This window comes from Anabas testudineus, chromosome 18 (assembly GCF_900324465.2).
Source record: "Anabas testudineus chromosome 18, fAnaTes1.2, whole genome shotgun sequence".
In the NCBI taxonomy this organism is placed as follows: domain Eukaryota; kingdom Metazoa; phylum Chordata; class Actinopteri; order Anabantiformes; family Anabantidae; genus Anabas; species Anabas testudineus.
This window is the reverse complement of record NC_046627.1, coordinates 25,182,854-25,199,883: the sequence shown is the minus strand read 5'-3', so window position 1 is coordinate 25,199,883 and position 17,030 is coordinate 25,182,854. Positions and strand designations below refer to the sequence as shown.

At 41.7% G+C, this 17,030-nt stretch overlaps 1 protein-coding gene across 4 annotated transcripts in view; it reads left to right on the top strand.

The window, feature by feature from the left end:
* Positions 1-17,030, top strand: part of LOC113157481 (sodium/calcium exchanger 1-like) — an 84,193-nt gene that overhangs the window by 44,627 nt on the left and 22,536 nt on the right. For all 4 annotated transcript variants that reach the window (XM_026352994.1, XM_026352997.1, XM_026352993.1 and 1 more), the window contains exons 9-11: positions 2,240-2,336; positions 2,569-2,760; positions 3,245-3,437. In XM_026352994.1, coding sequence (XP_026208779.1) covers positions 2,240-2,336; positions 2,569-2,760; positions 3,245-3,437 — 482 coding nt within the window. The remainder of the gene's footprint in view (positions 1-2,239; positions 2,337-2,568; positions 2,761-3,244; positions 3,438-17,030) is intronic.

Sequence of the window (17,030 nt, the reverse complement as noted above, 5' to 3'; positions counted from 1 at the left end):
GAGCTAGCTCAAAGTTGTGTTCACACAGAATCAAGTGTTGTTCATAGTTTTGAATCCCAGGAAATGAATGAATTCACTAGAAAACTGGATTTCCATGAGATACATGTTTTGCTGGCAGGTTGGGATGAGGGGTGTGGTAGGGGGTTAACACTTTCTGCGGTTAAAATAGACCATTTGGCTGTTAGTGCTTCCAAAATACAACTGACCTATGTTCTGTACAGACCCTGAATGCCTCCCACATGCCACACACAACAAGTGAACGGTAGTAAGGAGGTCATTTGAGCGAAAGCTGGCAGCTGTAGGCATGCACATCAAGTGAACGTAGCCTTTGCTGCTGCACAGTCTTTGGTTGCAAATAAATGAGGTCAGTTCACAGTTAATCAAAAAAATAAAATAAATAATAATGATGTAACGATGTGTTTGATAAGTAGCGCTGTTTAAGCTCGTTCATGCACAACACTGTCAAGGTGTGTGCACAATAATTGTTCAGAAAATGGGACTTAAAGTGTGAATATGAATGAGTGTGTCCTTGACTCACTCAGTCAGACATAAGCAGACACCAGAGGAAACAAAAATCTTTACTGGACTAAGATCACTCGTGTCCTTGGCACACTTCCTAGTCTTGGTCTGATCTTACTCATAACTCACCTCCAGAGGCTTTGGGCATCCTTGTTCTCCTTCTGCTTGGATGCTGGTCTCAGGATAGAAGTGAATCTAAGAGAACTGGGGGACACAATAGGAAAAGCTTCCCATGCGTTTAGATTTCCGCTCAGGTTTTAACTCAAAGAAAACACAACTTTTTCCAAAGGCTCATTGATCTCGGGCTTAACTGTAGCCCGATACTCTGAAAGAGAGATTTTCTTTCAAGTGTTCTGGAGAGATTCTGTGTTAGTGGAATGATATCTGATCTGCTCACTATCATTATACAGGCTTTGTAAGACTCTGTCTCCTCTAGTCTCCTCCTTGTATACAAATTATCCTATGATGCAACACAAGTGCTGTCTGCAGAGGAACTGTGATGTCGTGACCTCAGTCTGGCATGTTTGTCAAGTGGTGTGTTTAGCCCACACACAGGCTCTTCAGGCATATTAAAGGTGAAGGAATGATTATCTTCACTCTTCACCATTCTCGCAATTTCTCTACAAGGCTACAGTACTTGTACTTGATGGTCACCACATAACTCAGATGTTTCACGACTTTGTTCACAATCACAGAGCTGCAATCTGACCTTTTTTAAATACTTAAACAAACTTATTATATCAATTACTGAACCCTTTCAGGTTCACATAGACATGTGAAAAAAATGATTATAGCAGCTTTAAGTTAGCTAGAATAGCTGGTGTATGGCAAGTAAACTTTTGGGCGACCATACTGTAACTCAATTAAAACATTAGAGCAGATATACTTATATGCAGAACAACTGTGCGATGCTTCAAAAAACCAAGGTTGCATTGAAGGCATCACCATAGTTAAATTATTATTTTAAGAGTGACACATATTGTCAAAATTCAATTTAAACAGCGTAACTCACAGAGACCCACTGACCACATCTATCCATTTAAAATTGAAAGCAACACATGATTTTATAATTGTATATAATTTTATAACCGTATATGACATATCTCTGCACATTTTAACACAAAACAACAGTAGACCCAGCTATGTCAACTAGCTTCATGCTTGCACTCAAAAATATCTTTGGAGCCGTGTCGCTTATACAAATTTCATGAAGAGCTAAAAATAGAGCAGATCCACGAGAATGACTCCAAGAGCAAAGCTGAATCTGAGTCACAGATTGTGACTGTGAACAGCCACAGATGATTTTAAAGTAATGCTTATGTAAGTGAAGCAGGTACGTTTATAAGCCTGTGTATGGGATGAAGGGGTTAATAAACTGGGCAAGTGGAGGGAGGACAGAGAACGGAGAGGACACAGGGAAAGTTTTGTTATATTATCTTCAAAGTCTTTATTATCAGTCTGTATCTGACCACGGGGCTCAGTTTAATGAAGCTGTTTTTCTTTTTCTCTCACCCTCTGTTCCCATCTCCCCAAATGCCTCTCCTCGGCTCTGTTTTTTTTCGTGGCGTCGCCTCTATCTCTCTCTTCTTTTCTGTTCCCTTGCTTTGTGTTTATCTGCCCTTTTCATATCTGTTCACTTCTGTTTCGTCGTTGATGGCTCTTTTTGCTCTCTCTCTCTCTCTCGCCTCGCTCTCTCTCTCCGTGGTCCTATCTCCCCCAGGTGGACTATCGCACAGAGGACGGTACAGCAAACGCAGGTTCGGATTATGAGTTTGCAGAGGGAACACTGCTGTTTAAGCCCGGAGAGACCCTCAAAGGTAAAAAACTGTGACAGCAATAATTCATGACATATTTTGAAAACATGTCATTGAGACTGAGGCTCAAAGAGCAGAGGTCATGTGCAGCACCTGAGGCAGAAATGTTCCCGCTGGCTTCAACAAACAACATGCTTTAGCATTTATTATTGACATTGGTTTGCATAAATAGTGTCACCACAAATACTTAGTAGGAAAATCTACAGCTTAAAGGGAAATGCAATTCTTTTCCTAGAGATCACAGTTGGTGTTATTGATGATGACATCTTTGAGGAAGATGAGTATTTCTACGTCCACCTCAGTAACCCTCGAGTGGTTGGTTATCCCGAGATCGGCACTGCCCCCCTGGACGCCAGCGCGACCCCCAAAGCCGTGCTGGGCGACAACCACACAGCCACAGTGACCATCTATGATGATGATCATGCAGGTAGGAACAGCTCCACCATGTTTTACTGCAACTAACAATTTAAAAGAGATCATTTCTTTAATTTCACCAGGGTTCTGTAATATTTAGCACATTTACAGTATACAGATCATATCACTTTTCACTTTATCACAGTCATGAATGCACCCTGTGAAAATGCACAATAACATAATATAAAAAAGGCTGAAAAAGATCCAGTCCTCTCATTGGTGCCATTTTTTTCATTTACAGGACTTTGATAACATCCAGGGTGAATTAAAGAGTGGGAGTATCAGTGGCGAGTGGGCATTATCTAATGCTTATTATCTTTTATCTAGAGAGAGTGGGTGGCACTCTATTATCTCCCCTATATACAGTACATAACATAAACTCTGGAGAGCAAGCTAGCAAGTGAGAGCGTGGGTGTTTATCAGCCCCATCATTCATGTCTTTTTAGTGTTTCTCTACAGTATCCTAAGTACTCCATGTTTTTTTCTGTCTTTCTCAGGTATCTTTACCTTTGAGAGCGCCAGTCAGAGGGTGAGTGAGAGCGTAGGTGTGATGGAGGTGAAGGTGCTCAGAACTTCAGGGGCCAGAGGCCTGGTAGCTGTTCCCTATCGAACCCTGGATGGCACTGCCAAAGGAGGGGAGGACTATGAACTAGCTGCTGGAAAGCTGGAGTTTCAGAATGACGAGACCATGTGAGTACAGAGATGTTGTCAGTAACCGATGCACATTCGATATTGCCTCCGGCTCCTTTTGGACATTTGAATTTCTCCATTATGCGAGAAAGTGCTGAGACTCTCCGACATGTCGGTAGACCAATTTCAGCGACAAGTGATTTGCATGATTTCACACAGTGTCCTAATACTCAGCTCTCATGTGTGTCACTACAAGCTGCTCCAAACCTGGTTCAGTTTCTGCCTCTCTGTGCACAGGCTACTAAAATGATTTTGTTGTTAAATCTGTAATCAGTTAATGGCAAAGCTGCCCAAAGGGCAACCCCTCAGAAAAACCTGTTGAATTAAAAATGATGTGTTTTGTATTGCCGACAGGTGACTGACATAGTTTTGGATTGCTAATGACACATCCCTCTCTGTGTTTCCTTTCTGTATGATTGACCCCAATTCAGAAATCTCTGGGTAGGTTAATTTATTTTTTAACATGCAATCACAGTATAAACAGTCCTATTAGGGAGACAACAGTGTATTAATGGCACTTATCATGGAAGGCTCTGGAATTAAAACACGTGCACACACATACATATTCACAAAATAGCTCTCGCGTCCTTGGGCACATGCATTTTTAATATGCTGATGTTAGCAGAGTTAAATTGACCAGTACATGAAGCAGTCGGGAATGCAGTTTCCCAGCACCTCCTGGGGCCTATAAACCAAGTGCACTGTGCTTGTGTGTGTGAGGGAGTGTGTGTGTGGCCTTGTGTATCTATCTGCGAGAGGACCAATTTGAGTTTTAGATGGTAGGAGTGAGATCATTTGTGCAAAGCGAGGATATTGTGGCTTCTTTAATGTGCTGTTTAAGGTCATGAATAGGGTTCAGCTTAGGCTTGAACAGTGATTATATCTTAATGGTTATGGCATGGGGACAGTCAATATATGTATGTCAGTGGGTGTCCTTACAAGTATAACAGAACAGATGTGTGTGTGTATGTGTTTATCGGTGTGCTTGTGTGTCAAGAGGTGGCAAATGTTGGCAAGGCCACTCAAAAGCTGTTTATCTGTAGCTTACCCTGAGGGAAAGACTAAGACTTCCTGGGTGTGTATGTGTGCGCTCTCCTATTTCTATCCTTCTGAGGAACAATTTTAGTTTTACACTTGAATGTTCGATTTGTTTTTAAAGGCCTGTTTGAGAGTTAAGACTGAATTTAGACTCAAAGTATGTAGGTTAAGGGCTGAGTTAAGTAGGCCTTCTAGTTATGGTGAATACAGTAAGTACTACAGTAGGTGATGAGTCATTAAGGGGCCTCACAAGTACAGTACAGGAGTACAAATGTGTGTGTGCGCGAGTGAAATTCATTTAATGGTTTAATGGACAAGAAGCCTGCCATCTGATACCTCCCAGCCTCGAGGTAGGACAAGGGCAGAGTGTGTGTGTGTGTGTGTGTGCTGGTGAATGAAATGATGTACCATCAATGATGCAGTAACTGCTGCTCTTCAACAGTGAGGTCATGGAGGAATGAGAGACGAGCAAAGGGGGCGGTATAGAGGAGGGGGGGGGGGGGGGGGGGGCAAGAGAGATAAGCGAGATATAAACTGCAGGATCAAGCCTGCCCTCTGGAAACAGTCTGTCGCTGGTGCGTCACGACAGGAAACTAAATAAAAGGCTGATGTGAATGCAGCTGAAGCTGCACTAGATTAGATTAGTAGAAAACTGCAAGTAGCAGCAACTGCTGTTGTGTTTTACCCACTAAGAGGTTCCCACTTTGTTGGTCAAAACCAATAAGTAATCAATATTTTCTCTTTCTCTGCTGTATATGGGTTAGTGTTCACTGAAATATCACGCGACATCTTCCTAATGAACTGCTATAAAATTATGTTCGGATGTTACTTAATCCCGACTGTAAGACCTCCTTACGTTTCCTCTGCCTTTGCCCTGTACCCTGTAAGTCGCTTTGGATAAAAGCGCCTGCCAATCGACCAAATGTAAATGTGTTAACATTAATATAAGTTAATATAAGATATTTTGTGTCTGCCTCTCTGTTACTGTCACTATCAAACAAAGGCCTGTACTGAGTTTAATCCGAATATGTAGCACGCTAATGGTAGCATTTGTCTCTCAAGGTGGCTCACTATCTCCCTCATTATCAGTATCCCACAAGCTCTTGTGGTTGTTGTTTGCTCTCACCACGCACTTCCTCAGTCTCTTTCTCTCTCTTTCGCTCCCCTTTTCATCTTTGTCCAAAAAAATCACCTTTCCTTCAGACTAACATAATCCCTTGATGTGCTGTACTCATCTCTGTCTTTAAATCCTCCATCTTCCTTATTTGTCTTAGTTTCACTGAATTCTCTTTCTTTCTTTCTTTCTTTCTTTCTTTCTTTCTTTCTTTCTTTCTTTCTTTCTATGTGTCTGGTATATATTTTTTTAATTTCTTCTATGTAGACCCATTCTTAACATGTTTTCTATCTTCCCCTCCCCTGCTTGTCATTTCATGTCTCTCTTCCGTCTCTTATCACTCGCTCTTACACCTTTTCTTCCCTGGCTTTCTCTCCTTTAAACCTGGCATATTATTATCTTTCTCATTTTCCTCTCCACCTCTTCCTCCATCCTTACTTGACTCCTCTTCTCATCTTCTCCATCCATCTCTGTCTGGCCCTTTGTTCAGACAACAGGGACTTGCTGCCAAAGCAGTTTAGCTAGATCACATTGTGTTTCCATATTAACATGTTTGCTGGAATGAGTGTTCTGCAAAGTTTGGAAAAAGAGTGAAGTGTTAGATGAAGAAGAGGTGAGCAAGGTGCTGTTAAATATTCTTGGGGGAAATCTAAAAGGTGCTGGAGCTGAACTGACAAGAGGAGAGAAAAGGGAAGTTAAGAAGGAGGAGACACGGGACAGCTAAGCTCCATATATTCCAGTTTTCTTTAACAAAGAAAGAAATCAATTTTCCTTTTCTTTTGTTTCGGTTTGAGATCAGGGGTGAAACCATGGTGACTTCCCATTTATACTCCAACAAGGTGGACACTTGAAATGTGCATTTAAAGCGAGTCTACCAACATTAGATGGAAAGGTCACTTTACTAGTCATGGGGAGTACTTGACCTTTAAAAACAGCATAATGTCTTTTGTGGCTCTGCTGGAGCGTTGTCCTCAGGGAAAATAACCCTCGCGACGATATTGACAGTCATAGTTAAAACACAATGCTCTGTCTCCTGTGGGGAAGGTTTGGATTTTATGACCCCCAAACCCGACCTCGCCCCAACAAGGATTTTGTTGGGGCACCTCTCACATGTTAGGCCTTAATCTCGTTGTACGATGTTGCAATGACAATAAGTTTATCTTCTTCTTTATCACTAGTCAACATTATCTTCAGCACCATGGACAGCACCTGTGTAGGAATGTAAGTTCACCAACACTTGGCAGGTTGATCCCCCCGCGCTCTGGACTTTCATATGTCTCAAACTGTATGGAAACACAATGAGAGATGTCAGATGTTCCCCCTTTAAAATTACAGTTCAAAACCAGTGCAACAACCAATAATAACAGGAAAAGCAGTGCAGCAAAGCAAAAGGGAGACTAGAAATCGGTGTGTAAATGCCTTACAGCATGCGTAATAGTGTACATGAATTCCCACGGACAGCATCTTTTCATATTCAGGCTGTAACTGCACATTCAAGGTAAGGAGTAGAGGGCAGAATGAAGATTGTAGCGTGAGAGACGAGAAGCGACGAGAACGGAAGACCTGTGTCTCATGACTTCATTATGAAGCTAGAGCAGACGTGATGGAGAGAGGGAGTGAATGAGTGTGGGTGTGCGAGTTTGTTATTTTCTCACTTGAGTGCGATTTATTCAGCGTCACTCTGTGGGAAATCATACATAAACATGTACAGCACTGTGGATCTATATTTACTCACCCTCTGGACTCCCATTATATACTAAAGGGATGAATTCATTCTCTCTCTGTTCAGACAGTTAATTCTTTTTTTAATTCTTTTATTTATACGTCTCTCAGTTGAAGTGGAGCGTGTGAGCCTCTGTTTTCTCTGTTGCTCTGTCTTTTTAGAGCTTCTTGTTATTCAGAGGTCATGTGTGCAGAGTCAAAGGCACAGTGAACAGCGTCTGTGTGTATGTGTGTGTGTGTGTGTGTGTGTTTGTGTGTGAGAGAGGGAGAGTTTATTCTTAGCCCTCTTCTGACCTGCAACTCAGCACAGAGTTAAAGTCAAGATACAGACACATTAAATTTGTTAATACTCTTGACTTAGATGAAGATCAGGTCACATTTTATGAGAAAGTATTGCAGAAGGCCACGAAATTTAAAAGGTTCACATACTTTTTCTTGCCACAAGTACAACTGTCAATTGTAGGCAGTTTGACAGAACAGCAGCAGGGCTGAGTAGCAGTAGAAGCCCTCTACATGGATTTGAAACCTTTTTTTTTTCTTGTCTCATGTGGTTTTGCCACAGTAGATCATGGTCTGCACGTTTATTTGGCACAGGTTTTTATGCCAGATGCTCATCCTGACACTACTACCCTCCCACTTTGTTAATGGGGCGTAATTTTTTGAGTGTGCAATCTGTGTGTCTGAGGTCTCTGGACATTCTGAGGTAGATCTGTGTCTTGTTCAGAACCACATTGACATATGGCCAGGAGAGGTTGGGTTGTGAAAGGCCACACTGGAGTCGATGGGCAACTCTCACTTCTGCCTCCTATACAACTAATATTGTGTAGGAAGATTTTTTTCTTCTGTAATTAAAATAAATACACTGACACACATGTAACTGTGCTCTATTTGGAGTTAAACAGCACATTTAGGGCTGGTGATAAAGAAAATGACTGTAGAAAAACTGCAGTACCTTTGTAGTTGAGCTGCTAACTCAACTACAGGTATCTACACAGCGATACTCTCAAATACTCGTACTGTATATGTCCTTGTAGTGACAGCCAAAACTCTGCTAGACATCTGATAGTCATGGCAAGTTAGCTCCAGTGGTGTCCAGGAGCTCTAGTCAGTCTTGTATCATCTGACCCTCGGTGTCACACTATGTAACCACATAGACATGCCTCCTCCTTGTTGCTCCCTCACTCCTCTGTTGCAGTTCTGATTGTGCTAGCAGAGAGGCTCCTAGCAGAATCTGAGGGTGTAGCTGCTTTTTAATGGCTTGTTGTACCCAGTTATGATCGGACAGTTCCTGCTGGGTGGCAAGATTAAACGAATGAACACGAGACGTCACAGACAACAGCAGAATTCAACTGGCAGCCTTCCACTCACAGAAAAACAACGTGTTATTTTGCTTTTTTCATGTAATTGAATCATAGCGCTGACTGAAACACTCCCTCAAGTGTACAAGGAGAAATTACCGCTTCGCAATATTGAATTTTATCTACTGTAATCCCTGCATCCTGCCATGCCGCGTTATGTGTTAATGAAGCCCAAACACAAGTTCTTAGTGTTTTTGACAAAGCTGTCAGAAGAGCTGTGATCATGCATTAGCTGCTGGTGAAGAAGAAGTCGGCTTGTACGCTTTAAACAACACATTCTCCCTTTGGCGAGATGTTTCTTGGAATTAAGTGAGAGACGCAGGAAATACAAGGAAAAGTGAGAGTGAGAGCCTGTGTGCATGTGTGTGCATGTGTGTGTGTGTGTGTGTTTGTGTGTGTGGGCGGGTGTGTGCGCGCGTGTGGCACAGTGCTTGTAAAGTGTTTGATATTTGCAACCTGTTTCTCCGTCTGTCACCAAAGTAGGGTGACTAACCCAAAGCTGTTCCCAAAATAAAACATCCTTTGAACTCCAAATCCCCAAGAGCTGTGCTCTCTGTGTGTGCATAGTGTGGGTAATAATGTGTGTGCATTCAAGGGTGCATGTCTTTCTCTGCTCCCATATCCAGATGCATTCATTCCCGTGTGAGTGTGTGAGCATCCTTGCTGCTGCAGGTGCATGCGCGCGCGTGTGTGTGTGTGTTAGCTATATGTCCACACAGTCCTGTTTGTTGCTCATCTAGGGAGTGTCACGTGGTCTCTTCCTCTTACACACACTCACACACAAAGGAGCAGGCAAAGGCACTAGATGTCTTTTAAAGTTAATAATTTTAACTATGCTCTTTTGACACTTCAGTCCCCCTGTGCCACACACACCTAATAAACTGTCATCATCATATGGAAATGAAGTGTCAGAGCAGTTCAGATTTTATTTTTCGGCGTCAATGAAAGACTTTGTGTTGTTTACAATTAAACAGCCTAAGTGCAGTGCACCATGGGTAATGGCAACCAATCATAAAGACACAAATATAAAGCTAGAAACATGTTATTACAAGAACTGTTGCATAAATGTCACACTTTCAAACTGTCAAGTGGTGGGTTGATATTTGTCATGAACACAGCAGACTCCCTGGTTGTTAGTATGCATGCTGCTTCCTGCTGGGAGTTTTTAATCAAGCAGAGTTGATATAAGAACATATCAAAATATAACCTTACAAACGTCATTGCAGCATTTTTTAAACTTCCAGACCATAAGACATTACATTATTTCTACAGTCATGAATTTACTTTAACACACCAAAGGAAAAAACGTATGTATGTCATTTGTCTAACAAAGGGTGTTTTGTCTTTATGATCGATCTCTCTTTACAATTTTGCAGTCCAGATCATACACAGTATGTTGAATACTGCACATTAACTGTACCATATTTGACACAGCACTGTACAAAAGGCGCTCTTTGAGCTCTGTATCACATGAGAGAGCTGGGAGGCAGATATTTAGTCTGGATTTCAGGACTATTTTCTCACTCTGCAGTTCTTTCTTTCTTTCTTTGGTGTCTTCCCTTTACTTGTACACACCCCGCACCCTTTCAGGTTCAAATAACAGCCTGAAAATAGGCAGATAAACACTTTGAACCCCCCCGCCCCCACAACCCTCTGCCTCCCTACGTTTCCACTCTTCTCTCCGTTCCACCGAACGTCAGGATTCCTTCGTCTCTCTCTAAGAATGACAGGGTTTGCGTTTTTTCTTCGTCTCGTTTGTTGCCTTAGTTACTCTTGATCCCTCTCTTTGTAAGCTCAACAAAGAGGAGACGACAGAAAGAGACAGAAGAGTGGAAAAAAAAGATATGGCTGCATAGAAAAGGAGCTTTGTTTTCTTCCAAGGATTTGTTTTGCTGCTACCAGGTTTCTAAGCTGAAAGTTTAAATGCTAAGAAAGCTGTTATTACACTCCCTATTACTGCTCCACTCCCATTGATTTCAGCTATTTTTCTATTTCTTTTGCATTTACTCCCAGAGTCTAAAGTTTAAAGGCACTGTGAGTGTATGTGCGAGATACACGTCCATAACTTGGTCTTTAATTACCAAAGGAAAACAGTCACAGGGCAAACGGATTATGAAGATTAAAATCACATTTTGGCACAGTCATGGTCTGTCTGACAGAGAGAAAGGAAGGGGAAAGGTAAAGACGAAAGACACGGACGAGAGAAGAAGAGCATTCCTATTCTCTTTATGTTCCACCTTGTACTTATTCCTCATCCTCTTTTCTTCCCTCTTCTCTTTTCTCCTCCTCAGTTTTTTCTTGGCTCTCTTATTTCCTCGCCTTGACCCCTCCCTCCCCCCTTTCCTCTTCAGCTCCTCTAATGTCAGAGCAGTCAAAGTTAAGTAGCTTAAGTCCTCATCTTCAACAACTTCAGAAGCGTTTCCTGTGCGTCTTCATCCGTTTCTCTTCGTATGTGCGGGTCTTCATATGTGTACTAGGCGTCAGCTGTGTATTCAAATCGCTGTGGCAGCCACCGTCTGTTGTTTGCCTGTTGACATTGTTCTCCATACTACAGTACTTCAGCTGCCATCGTCACACACACACACACACACATGCACACACACAACTGCATGGCACCACTGGCTTCCTCTAAACATAATTTTTAATCCCTGCCTCGGGCTCCTCTCTCTGCCTCCCTCACGGTGTCTGTCTTGCAGCGCTGCTGTTGAACAGTTGCGTAGGGTCTATTGATTTGTGGCTCTAAGTCGAAGCCAACAACCTGACAAAGTTACAGTTAAGGATTTTACAGTAGTCGTTTAGACAGATTGAAAGGTGAAGTTGTTGCAGTGCTGAAGTACATAGCAGCTCGTCGTTGAAGCAGTTTTGCCTTTGAAATGCTAACCTTGCCGCCTCTGTCTGTTTCTGGCTGTGTGCTTTTTATCTCTGTTGTTGTTTCCTCTCTCTCTGTCTCTTTGTTATACACTTCTGCCATTTAGCATCCCTGTCACTCCCTGTTTCTGTTCTCTTTCTGCGTCTCTCTTTTTTGGGCTTCTTAGCCCTGGATTTACCCCTGTGGTTGTTTTTTCAGCCCTGCAGTCCCAGTAATTTTCTCTGCCAAGAATACACACTCACACAAACACACCCTATGGTCAGAGTTCTGTGCCCACACACACACAGACAGTGGTACATGCACACTGACTTGTCAACGAATCCCTGTGATCAAACCCCCGTGGACTTGCACACACCCTGTAATCACAGCTCAGAGACCTACCGTGAGTTGCGGCAGCAGGCTGCTGGTCCCCTGCCCTTCCATGCCCATGATTACAGGCTCAACAGGGGGACAGAGACACCAGCTACACCACCCCCTACTCCTGCTACACGTCTGCACCGGGCGCCCCTGCTCCCACCCTGCCACACCGACACCACATTAAAGGCCTCTCTGGTGGGTTCACTGACCACCAAGGGCAGGGTAGAAACTCCAGGGTGGGTCAGCTGAGGCAGCTTTTTTTCCTATGTATTTCAAATGACTGCAAGTTAGCTGACAGTATTAAACACTTTCAGCAGACTGACTGAAATAACTGCCACATGGATGTAATGTGTTGGAATTATTATTCCCTGTTATAAACTCCACATAATATCCTGTTAGTCTTCCTATAAACAAATGAGGCATGTTTACGATAAACAGTAGCTTCTGTCCAGACCACTGCTGTTGTTTTGAAGAAGACTACCATAAATTGAATATTTCCTCTGGGTTTGTTATGTTTCTTAGATAAAGATACATTTGTGGGAAGTGTGTGTGTGTGTGTGTGTTTTTAAAATAATTTCTTACTCTTGTAACCATCTGCCACTGAGAGAGACAAGTTTTAGCTGTCTCATGTACTGGATGAACAGCGCCCTCCTTCTGCCCTGTGCCTCAAAGCAGTTCAGGAGGTACAGTGCAATAAAAGAGCTGTATGGAAAAGAAATGCCACAATAATTTGAATATGCAACTGAACAACTGTGGTAGTATCCCTTTATTTAAATCTGAAAAAGGGTTTTGTCTTTTCAGGCTTACAGCTTCAATTGAGCTTCTCTATAATGGAAAACAGACTATTTGTGACAGGACAGAAGTCTGATTCTGGGATTGATTGCTTTTTTTAGTTTTTCAAGTTTCACATTTTCTATCTATTTGTAGTGGTAAATAGTAGTCCTTTTAATTAGCTTTGAATGTTTCCCCCTCTTGTTTCCTCTGTTACTTATGAACTTCGCCCTCCGAGGCAGGAAAATTGTTGAATTCTGGCCCAGGGGATGGATAATCCCTGTATCATTTGTTCATTTGTTTTTCAATTTAAAACAAAAAATGAAAAAAAAAACTCTCAAAACTATTCAATTTTTTTTTTCAAAACCAAAATCAAAAAACAGATAATGGAATTATTTTCAGATTTCTGATTTTGTACTCAAATTAAAATTGAAGAAAATAAGCTCTAATATTCCATTTTCATTTTTTCAATGGGAATTAGTGACAAAAAGACTTTTATATAAATTGAAAAACAAATGACCAAATGACAAACAGGTTATGGATTCCTAAAAGCAAAACTATAGCAAATGCTTAAAGTAGTAATAGTATTTTTGTAGCAATCAGGTGCAATCTGCTTAGAAATGCTTGGATAACAGTTTTCAGAAATTTAAGCTGAAAAGAAAGGGTGTTTATAATATTTCCTCATTGGTCTCTAAAATCCAGTTAATGCGGGTTGTAGGTGATGATAATAACAGTGTTCAGTCAGCAGTCTTTTATCAACAGTGCCTTTTTTCCATCAATGTATTTTGACATGAAAATAAAATTACAGGGCATTGCAGGGAAAATTAATGAGACATTCAGGCAGCAACCTTCAGAATCCTTCAATGCTCGGACACAACAGAAAGTGGAACGGCAAAATTCACCCTAATGCCTTAACAAAATCCATTGGTCCCAAAGATGGTTTTGAAAGGATTTGTCCAACGTTCCAGGTGTTAAAGTGCTACTGCTCTGTGAGCTGTCTGCCAACACTCTACCCAGTCTAGACATGCTAGTGCTACTCAGTCACAAGATCCCCCAGGGTTTCCTCCTCTTTTCTCTTTGCCACTCTGTATTTTAATTAAAAGGACTTGAAATGGTTTCATGCATTGGTTTTAATCATATACTTTTACTTATACCGCTAACGGCCTATTAGCAAGATGAAGTTTTCTTTCTTGAACTTCTTAAATGTACAGCAGGTAATTTTACTACAAATATACTTTCAAAACATTCTTTGACACAGACTCATTGAACAGTCAGTAATGCAGAGATATTCCCTTCTAGGGGTTTCAATTTTATTTGTATAGCACTAAATTACAGCAGACGTCATCTCAAGGCACTTTACAGTGTTTAAGGTTTAAGACTTTACAAATCACTGTGTACAAAATGATATCGAACACCCAACAACCCCACTTGAGCAGCACTAGGAGACAGTGGAGAGGAAAAACTCCCTTTAGAGGAAGAAACCTCCAGCAGAACCAGGCTCAGCGTGAGCGGCCATCTGCCTCGACTGGTTGGGGATATAAGGCATAAGGTATATTAAGGAATAAGCTTTCCAAAACAAGATAACGAACTAAATTTGACTCCTGTCTTGTTTTGCTCTTGTATGGCGCAATCTGTACATAAAAATCTGTCAGTCTGTACCGGAGGCTAACTTAGAGTGGATGGCGCATCAAAACCAACAAACTATAATACCTCCCTATGTTTGGCCTCTCTGACCCTGGAGAAGAGTCACCATTGTAAAGGTTGCTTGTGCCATTGATTAACAATGGCCATTATACTGCATTTTTCTTCTCACTATTTAATTCATACATCACTTGTACGGTATGTGTCACCACAGTTCAGGATTATTATCAGAGCTTATCACTCTTTAAACATTAGTCTTCCAGAGCATATAAATACATCTGTAATAACTTACATCAGTCTAGTGGAGACCCACCTGCTTTGGGTGTCAACCCACAGATTGAGAACCTCGACTCTGACATGATGGATGAACGCTGCTGTGAAAGATGAGCCAGATCCTGACTACGTAGCTCAGGGTAATCTGGTATGATACACACACACACACACACACACATAGTGATGTCTGAGTGATTAAATCACTAATAGCTTGCGGAGGAGATGATGTGACTCACACAAGCTCCATCTCTACTCACATCTCTCACCCCCCCCCTCAGCACGCTTTCCAATACAGTCCAATACAATCGTAATGTCTTTTATCTTTTGCCTTATTCTCTCCCTCTCTCATCATGGTTTCTTACTTTATCTTCCTCTAGCCGTCTTCCTTTACTTCCTAATAATCTGCCCTGAGCTGCCCCCCTTTCCTCAACATTTGTCCACCTATCACTCATCCTTCTCCTTTATTAATCTCTCTATTTCTTTTTGCCCTCCACCTCAGCTCCATCCATCTTTCCGCCCTGTCATCTCTTCACTTTTATTCTTCCCATTGCAGATATCTTCTCTGTCTCCCACTTCATTTTACAGGATGATATATTATCCTCTCTGCGTTATCATTCACCCATCGTTCCCTCTCACCTCTTTTGCTCTTTTGCAGCATCACTTCTTCGTATAACGCTTTATTGCTGTTCACTTTATCATCCATTTTTTGTTTTTATTTCTCCATTCCTCTTTTTTTTTCTTCTGTGTTTTTCTGAGTGAAGATGCTAAAAACATGGTTAGGTTTGAACAATGGGTGTTTTAGGGTGTTTTTTTTTCTGAACAGTTGTTATTGTACTCCGTAGCTTGTGTTTTTGATTTCTTTAATGTGCCATAAATGCATCGCCATTAAAGTTTAGGATGAAGATGACTTTCAGTTTTAATTGCTAGTAAAAGCCAATGGATGGGAGAGGATTGAAGGGTAAATAGGAGAAAGAGAGAGAGATTCATGTGAAGGAGCGAAAGCATGAATAAACTGACAGAGATGCATTAAAAATATCCTGTGTTGTGCTCTTGAGAGTGCACTGATTTGTCTATAGTAAGTACAGACTGAATGAAGAGACAGAAACTGTAGGAAGAGGACAGTGAGGATGAAGTAGACGATGAACTGGAAGAGAAAAGCTTTAGAGTACATATCTTACCTTCTTTAACACAGTATTTAAAGCTGCAACTGTCAGTATTTTTGTATTAATGATATGTGTGACAAACCCATAAAGAATCGTTATCCTACTCTACAGTTCTATGGAGATTTATAGAATTGTTTGGCTCCTCGTTTTGGTTTTATGGGGCTCTGCTTTATTGTTTTGGTTCACTCTCAGGAGACCGAAGTGGCTAAAAATGTGTTAATGCTGCTTTATATGATTTAAAACACATCCGAATGGTCAGATAAAGTAATGACTTACCTAGTGTTGTATCCATCAAACTGGCTTTCAAGTTTTCTTTCACTTGACGGGTACAAACATTTTACAGGAATATATAACATTATTCCATCTTTATGCATTTGTAGTCATTTTTAAACAATGCTAGATTGTCAGCTAATGCAGCTGGGAAATCTCATGGTCAATTACATTAACTTTTGTAGGTCACACATATTACTGTAGCACTTGGTGCACAGTAATATTCTTTATGGCCTCACTTTCCTCACTCTAATTTCCCCTGATGGTCAATGATAAAAACCTCTCATGACCTCCAGGTTATAAACACACTTGTGCAGGTAGCGTGAGTGATAGATAAAAGCTGATAGATGGACGAAGGGGGCACCGGAGGAGAGCGAAGGTGTCGGAGGAAGATGAATTGGTTCGAGTACTGGCAGTAAATGAGACCGCAGGAAGGAGAGAGAAGGGGAAAGACAAATGGACAAAGGAGGCGGGCGAGACAGAGAGACGGACAGAGACCAAGTCAGGAGAAAGAGAGACGGATAAATCGCTGGGAGAGAAGACAAGAAGAAGAGGAAAGGGCAGGTGGAGGTGGGAGGAGACACAACAAATGGATGTCTAGAGGGAAGGAAATAAAACAAATAGGACAGGAAGAAGAGAGACAGGTACACTGAGAAGACTGGCTTACATTTGGTGAGGCCAACTGTTGGCACACTGGGTGGTGAACAGAGGGATTAAACGAGGGAGAGGGGGGACAGATAGAGCAGCAGTGAGTGAAGGAGATTGAGCGGAAGGAAAAAGACGTGTGCTAATTTTTTTTCTTGTGCCAGGGGCAGTGAGAGAATTAGGATGTGTGTGTGTGTGAGTGAGAGCCCTTGGCAGTCATCCACAGGCAGGCTTGGCAGTGGTTGGCATGGAGAGAGAAAAAAGTCCCATTGCTTAAAGACTCTCACCTTGAGATGCTATTACCAGTCAATCAAATCAAAGTGCCGTTACACACAAAGCTGTGTATATTTGTGAGGACCACCAATAACCAGA